General features: G+C 33.4%; 1 protein-coding gene across 1 annotated transcript; it reads left to right on the top strand.

Annotated features, from left to right (window-relative positions):
- LOC107027726 lies at nucleotides 1-3,136 on the top strand. The gene is made up of 9 exons (XM_015228809.1): nucleotides 1-411; nucleotides 468-748; nucleotides 830-883; nucleotides 1,051-1,231; nucleotides 1,295-1,359; nucleotides 1,527-1,724; nucleotides 1,829-2,561; nucleotides 2,766-2,854; nucleotides 2,944-3,136. The coding sequence occupies exons 1-9, from the start codon at nucleotides 1-3 to the stop codon at nucleotides 3,134-3,136; spliced, it is 2,205 nt and encodes a 734-aa protein (XP_015084295.1).
- The last annotated feature ends 5,393 nt before the right edge of the window (nucleotides 3,137-8,529 follow it).

Consider the following 8,529-nt stretch of genomic DNA (forward strand, 5'->3'; position numbering starts at 1 on the left):
ATGGCTATGGTTGATACGGGAGCTACTCATACATTTATTGATGTTAATAGTGCTGCAAAATTGGGGCTTAAGTTGACTAAAAGTCCCTCCTACGTCAAAACAGTGAATGCTAAGGCACAAGCCATTGTGGGCATGACTTATGGAGTGTCTATGTCAACTGGAAATTGGGTAGGAAAACATAACTTGATGGTGATGCCGTTAGGAGATTTTGAGATGATACTTGGTATTGATTTTCTGAGAAAATTCCAGTTTGTTCCTTTTTCACATTTAGATGGAATAATGATTATGAATAGGGATAATGCTGAATTTGTAAAGGGTGTTCATTCATTTGGGAAAGTCAGTAATGTTGTAAAGAAGAAGGATAGGGGAATGATGTTGTTTGCTATGTCAATTGGCAAAGGAATGAAGAGGGTAATGAAACTATACTTGCTGCTTTAGTCGAACTGAAACCTGATGTAAAAGTAGAGGTGCCTGATTGTGTGGCCAAGTTGTTGAAAAAGTTTGCTGACGTGATGCCGCTTGAAGTACCAAAGACTTTGCCACCAAGGAGGGAAATTGATCATAAAATTGAGTTGCTGCCAGGTACGGTTGGTCCTGCACAAGTTCCTTATCGTATGGATCCTAAGGAACTGGTTGAATTGCGGAAACAGTTAAATGAATTGTTGGATGCTGGTCTGATTCAACCATATAAGGCTCCATATGGTGCTCCTGTTTTGTTCCAAAAGAAACAGGATGGAACGATGAGAATGTGTTTAGATTAAAAGGCGCTGAACAAGGCAACTGTGAAGAATAAGTATTCGGTTCCGTTGGTGCAAGATTTGATGGTCAGGTTGAGAAAAGCATGCTGGTTCACGAAACTTGATCTTAGGCAGTCTACTGGCAGGTCAGAATAGAAGAAGGTGATGAACCTAAGACAACATGTGTAACTAGATATAGTTCTTATGAATTTCTTGTAATGCCATTTGGGCTAACCAATGCCACGGCTACCTTTTGCAACTTAATGAACAATGTGTTGTTTGACTATCTTGATGATTTTGTAGTCGTCTATAGCGATGATATTGTTATCTATAGTCGAACATTGGATGAACATGTCAATCACTTAAATATGGTTAAGGATTTGCGATCGTTTCTTGGGTTGGCTAACTATTACAGAAAGTTCATTGCGGGTTATTCAAAAAGGGCAGCGGCTCTGACTGACTTGTTGAAGAAAGATGCTGAATGGATATGGGCTGTATGATGTGAAGAAGCTTTTCAAAATTTGAAGGAAGCTATTACATCTGAACCCATATTAAAGTTGCCTGATTTTGAATTGCCATTTGAAGTACATACTGATGCGTCTGATAAGGCTATTGGAGGCGTGTTAGTACAGGAAAGTCATCATGTGGCACTTCAAAAGTCAAAAACTGAATGATGCTGAGCAAAGATATTCGACACAGGAGAAGAAAATGATTGTTGTTGTACACTGTTTATAGGTTGGAGAGTCTATCTCTTAGGGACTCGGTTTGTTGTTCGAACTGATAATGTAGCAGTACATTTTTCAAAACACAAAAGAAATTGAGTCCAAAACAAGCAAGATGGCAAGAGTTTCTGGCAGAATATGATTTCATGTGGGAACACAAGCCGGGAAAACACAACCAGGTTGCTGATGCATTGAGTCGGAAAGAGGTATTTGCTGCAGTATATTCAATTTCAAAACTTGAGACTGATTTCTTTGATAGAATCAGGTTGTGTGCTGCAAATGACTCATTATATGTTAAGTGGATGGCCAAGTGCAAGATGGCACAATGAGACGGTATTAGATCGAGGACGATCTGCTCTATTTTAAAAGGGAGAGAATAGTCGTACCAAATCAGGGTGGAATGCGCAAAGACTTGATGAAGGAAGAGTATGATTCCGCTTGGGTTGGACATTCGGGTGTTGAAAGAATGTTGGCTCTATTGTCTCGTGTTTATTTCTGGCCAAAGATGGAAGATGACATAGAAGCATACGTGAAGACTTGTCATGTCTGTCAAGTAGACAAGAATGAACGTAAAAAGGAAGCAAGTTTACTGCAGCCTTTGCGTATTCTTGAAATGCCTTGGTTATTAGTAAGTATGGATTTCAATTTTGGATTTCCTAAGGTAGACAGCAAAGCATCGATAATGGTGATAGTAGACAGGTTCTCAAAATATTTTGTTTTCATTGTTGCACCTGAATTGTGTTCATCTGAGATTGCTGCTGATTTATTCTATAAATATGTGGTTAAATACTTTGGTGTTCCGTCTGACATTGTGAGTGATAGGGATACAAAGTTCACAGGCAGGTTTTGGACAGCATTGTTCAATATGATGGGAATTGAGTTGAAATTTTCTACTGCGAATCATCCACAAACAGATGGACAGACAAAAAGGATTAGTCACTTATTAGAGGAATACTTGAGGCATTATGTGACAGTAAGTCAACAGAATTGGGTTGCGTTGTTAGACACTGCGCAGTTTTGTTATACTCTGCTCAAGTCGTCTGTAACAGAAATGAGCCCTTTTGAAATCGTTTTAGGCAAACAGTCTACGACGACATTGAATGTTGCTAAGTCTAAAAATTAGGGAAAGTGTCCAGTAGCGTACAGGGTTGCAAGGGACAGACTTGAAATGTTGTCTGAAGCACAAGATAGCTTGCGCAAGGCTCAGCGGTGCATGAAGAAGTAGACTGATCAACATCGTCGCTCAATTGAGTTTAATGTGAGTGACAAAGTGTTGTTGAAACTTACTCCACAAATCTGTAAACAGATTGCAAGTAAGACTAGGCATCGAGGTTTGATTCCTAGGTATGATGGTCCATTTGAAGTGGTGAAACGAGTGGGCGAAGTTGCATATAGGTTGAACCTGCCAAAAAGATTAAAGATTCATCCCACTTTTCATGTGAGTTTCTTGAAACCTTACTTTGCAGATGCAAATGATCCGACAGGAACAGATCAAAGAGGGCTCCTCCATCAGTACCTACACAGTTTGATGCTGAAATTGAGAAAATCCTTGATCATCGGGTTTTGGGCACAAGTAAGAAAAATACAAAGATAGAATTATTGATTCATTGGAAAGGCAAGAGTGCAGCTAATGCAGTTTGGGAGAAATCAAAGGACTTATGGCAGTTTGATGCTTAAATTGATGACTACCTTAAAACAGTCTCGATGAGAACATCGAGTTCAAGTGGTGCGGGTGGTCTGTTAGACCCGTAAACTAGTTGATCTAACTAGTGCAGGCATGACAAGGACTTGGGCATTGGTCTTGGCATTCATGGGGGTAAAACAGTGCAACAAAGGTTCAAGGTGCTTGGGTGTTGGCAAAGTAGCTTGAACGTGCAAGGCTTACGTGTGTGCAAGAGTCATCGGAGAGGCAGTGTGTTGGCTTGAAAAAGCAAGGTTGTGAAGACTTGACGATGGCAAGACAAAGACATTCATATGGATTGCTGAAATAAAACTAAGTGTTGGAGGACAGCTGAAGTATTCTAAGTGTTGGAAGCAAGCTGAAATATTCTAAGTGTTGGAATGTAGGCTGAAATATTCTAAGTGTTAGAATATTGTTATTTCGTTTGGATAAGGATGTAATTTGAATTATATTCTATCTGTTAGAAATATAGCTATTGGAAACATTAGTTTAAATCCTTGATAACAAGTGTCAGACAGGTGTCGTTTGTAACTGCCGCATGTAACTGCCATGTGCAGAAAATTTTTAAAGGGCAGAAATTCTTCTAAGGCAAAGAAGAACGAATCTGGCCTTAGACGAATTTGTGAAGCCTTATCCTTTATTGATTTATTATTAATAAAAGGTTGGGAAAAGTTTTCATACGTTGGATGTGTTGTTACAATTATTGTTGCCTTAAATAATACTAGTAAAGAATTTTTATACTTAGTTAAATTCGTATGAATGTAAAGCTGAAATTTGCAAAGAGTTGTAGACTGCCTGGAAATGGTGTTAGATAAAAAAAATCGATCCTCTTTCAGCTACCATCACATTCAATTGAGGGTTTACTGCAATTCCATATTTAATTGAATTTTGAATAGGACTTTAATTAGTTAATAGCAAAAATCAACTAAAGCTGTAATTAAAATCAGAAACAATGTCAAAAGAAAAGGAGAATAAAGATAAATTTAAAAATTGGTCATAAATAATGTCAAATTCTATACTTAGGTTTATATTAATACTAGTAAATTCTTTCTGTGCTTTACGCAATCATAAAAAGATTAATTGAATTTATAATTAACTCTAATCAATTTAATCTAAAATGAAAGTAAATATATTAACAATCATAAGTGTGAACATAAGATTTAAAAGATCATCGATAGAAACTAATCACAACAATTTGTAGATGGAATCGTAGAAACACCTTAAGATTTTATTGCTCCTATGACAATCCTAGATACGAACAAATTAATTAAAAATTATATATTTTATAAAAATGCACTCATTATGATCCAACTATTTTAAAATACTTTCACTTTCTTTTTCTTTCTTTTTCTTTTTATGGGAAGCACAAACTGTAAATAATTTTTTTGGTAAATCCTTCCTAATATAGACATACCCTCAAATGTACCTTTAACGTTTAAAAAATCTATTTTCAACGATAAGTTCGTTTTAATTACATTATTAAAACATAACCTATTGAAGAATAGTAATAAGATTATAAAGCTAGTATTATAACTCAAATTATATATTTTTAGAACATATCAAAATATTATTACTTAGTTGATCTGTAGAAAGTAAAAAAAATGATATTGAATGCGTCTATGAAATGTTTGGACTATCTAACAAATATATTTTTATTATTAGCAAATAATAATAATATGACACTACTAAATAGAAATATTCATCTCCTTCCATTTAAAATTATACCTTTCAAATATATGATGAAATTCTCAATTGCTCAAACCCTTTCATTTGCAAAAATTTGAGAACCTTATAAACTTAAATGCACAAAAACTTTATTACAAATAAAAAGGGGGAAAAATCATAACTACAAAATTAATAAAGGGGGTGTCCAAAAAAATATTAAATTGACTGTAAATATGACATTTCTATTATTACTACAAAATAAAGAATGCAAATATTTTATAAATCTTTAAGTTGGACTATATAGCATCTCAAAAAACGTAGACTCCTCGATAGCTTTTCAAAAGCAAAATTAACTATTTTTATAAACCAAATAATATGACAGAATGAGAAAAGAGTGAATATTTAGACAATAACTGTCAATTTTTCTTTCATCTCGGAAGAGATATAATGATTATAATATAATTTTTAAGTTCAATATTGTATTTTGAGAAAATTCACATTATCATTGTTTTCCTCAAAAGAGAAATAATGAGTAATAAAAATACAAAAGGAATGATATGTAGATAAACTTGATCAATATTTAAATAAAAAGATAGCAAAGAAAAATGAAGATTGTCAAGCACTAATAAAAGAAAAATGAACTCGATAAAAAAGTTTCTTGTCAAAAATAAAGAGGGTGAAGTAACTATTATAACATAAACAGTTATCGGATATTAAGAAAGTGACTATTAAAATTTTGTTAATTTCATATAAATTTTAAATCGGAAACACGTACAATATATTTATATTTTCTTACCATGAAAATTATATATGAGAGTGACAAAAGTATTGAAGGATAAATCTACAACCAAATTTGAAGAAACTATAGCATTAATATTCACTCAAGTCTTTTTGAAAAATGGACGATTATAAAAAATGCATAACCAATTGTGCACAAATTTATATTGATACAAGAGAAAATAACATTAAGGTTAGGAATAGAAACGGACAAAATCAATAATATTAATCATAATTATCAGATTTAATTCATTTAATATGACGATTTGATATATTATTCAATACTCATTTATGTACTTATTTTAAGAAAAATAAGTAATGATTTATTTATTTTTTAAAAAAAATAGATAATTACAAATATCGATCATTAAAGAATGTCATATCAACGATTATAAAAAAACAGAGACATCCATCTGTTCTCTCACTTATTAATTAAGGTAACACTTAATAAAATTAAATTGAATATATTATAAATTATTACAAATATGTTAAGATTGTTATAAATCATTGAATGAGTGGATAGTCCATAAAGTAAGTACATGAACAACTATCCATTTTAACTAGGTTTCATGAACCTTTTTGGATAAGAATGTATCTATTTATTATGATACTTAATATGGTAACTTTTGGAGTGATTTCTCAATCTATAAATAGGATTGTTCATTCATTATTGTATGATATACAGATGAAACTTACATAGACTTGAATAAGAAAAGTACTCTCCTCTATCTTATACTTCTTGTCTTCTTTTTCTTATATAATATTCTGAGCGTAGATTTTATAACACGTTATCAGCACGAATATGCTCTAAAAATTGTAGCACTTCGCAAAAGTGTTGTAGTTGAAACACTTGTGAGCAAGAACAGATTCTATTTATTTTTTCTTGTTACATATTTATATTTTCAAAATTTCTCTTATACTAATAATTTATTTTAGTATATATGTGATATATGAAAAGGTTAAACATATTGGTTTGTTTTACTTTAACAATTTTATACATTGACTTATGATTTATACTAATAGTTATTCGTTTCAGAAAAGAATTGAAGGATAAAGAAGTAAAATTTCATGTTGATTTTCTTAGTGTTAATTATGAGGAACTTATTAATATTTATAATTGCTAGAGGTGAGAAAACTCTCAATCTTATTTTGACTAAATTTGCTTATATAATTTTTGATTTCATTTAAAGGCTCCGGAAGAGCTACTATATTTCTGCCTAAGGGGACAAAACTTGTCATAGAAGATGCTTTGTTCTCTTCTAAATCCCCAAGAAACCTGTTGAGTTTTAAAGAAATTCGCCGAAATGAATATCACATTGAGACAATAAATGAAATGAATGTTGAATACCTTGGTATTACCAAGATTGTCTCAGACCAGAAATATGTGTTGGAGAAATTATCAACTTTATCTTCTGGTCCGTATTATGCAAAAATAAGTATGATTGAAGCACACTCTATCGTAAATCAGAAGTTTACTGACTGAAAAACTTTTGTGCTTTGGCATGACCGAATAGGTCATCCTGGATCAATAATGATGAGACGAATCAGTGAAAACTCAAATGGACATTCATTAAAGAACCTGAAGATTCTTACAAATGATGAGTTTTCGTGTGTTGCTTGTTGCCAAGGTAAATTGATTACTAGGCTATCACCAATGAAGGTTAACATTGAATCTCCTCAATTTTTAGAACGAATACATGGGGATATTTGTGGACCTATTCACCCATCTAGTGGGTCGTTTAGATAATTTATGGTCCTAATAGACGCATCTTCAAGATGGTCTCATGTGTGCCTCTTATCATCTCGTAACCTGGCGTTTGCAAAATTATTGGCACAAATGATACGATTAAGAGCGCAATTTCCAGATTATCCCATTAAGACAATTCGGCTTGATAATGCTGGCGAATTCACATCCCAAGCTTTTGATGCTAATTGCGTATCGGTAGGGATAAAAGTTCAACATCTTGTAGCTCATGTTTATACTCAAAATGGTCTTACTGAGTCATTTATTAAGCGCTTACAATTGATAGCAAGACCTCTACTTATGAAAAGTGAGTTGCCTACTACTGTTTGGGGTCATGCTATCTTACATGCAACATCACTTGTTCGTCTCAGACCAACTCATTATAATAAATACTCCCCATCACAATTGGTATTTGGCTATGAACCAAATATTGCTCATCTTTGAATTTTTGGATGTGCTGTATATGTGCCTGTAGCACCACCTCAGCGCACCAAGATGGGACCTCAAAGAAGGTTAGGCATATATGTTGGGTTTGATTCACCCTCCATAATTCGCTACCTTGAGCCATTGACGGGAGATTTATTCACTGCAAGATTTGCAGATTGTCGATTCGATGAAACAAATTTTCCGCAATTAGGGAGAGAGAAAAAGAAACTTAAAAGTGAAATTGCATGGAAAGTTTCATCATTATCTCATTTTTGATCCACGCTCCCCTGTGTGTGAACAAGAGGTCCAAAAGATCATCCATTTGCAAAACATAGCAAATCAAATGCCAGACGCATTTACTGATTCAAAAAGGATAACAAAGTCACATATTCCTGCAGTAAATGTGCCTATCCGAATCGACGTCCCAAAAGGACCATCTACAAGTGTCATAGCTTATGAATCACAAATACGCCAGAAGCGTGGTAGACCATTGGGTTCAAAAGATAAAAATCCTAGAAAAAGAAGTACAAAAAATGACACTACAAAAGAATTTCACGGAGAAATTCAAGATCTGATTAATCCTGATATTCCTGAAGAGATCAGTGAACCCGAGACTCAAGTAAATGAAGAACTCTCAATAAGTTCTACAGGTGATGGATAAGTTTATATCGATCAAAAATCATAGTGGATAATATTTTCGCATATTATGTTGCACTTAACATTATGCAAGGAAATGAGGATCTTGAACCTCTATCTGTCGAAGAATGTCGACAAAGA

The sequence above is a fragment of the Solanum pennellii genome, chromosome 8, assembly GCF_001406875.1.
Source record: "Solanum pennellii chromosome 8, SPENNV200".
NCBI lineage: Eukaryota > Viridiplantae > Streptophyta > Magnoliopsida > Solanales > Solanaceae > Solanum > Solanum pennellii.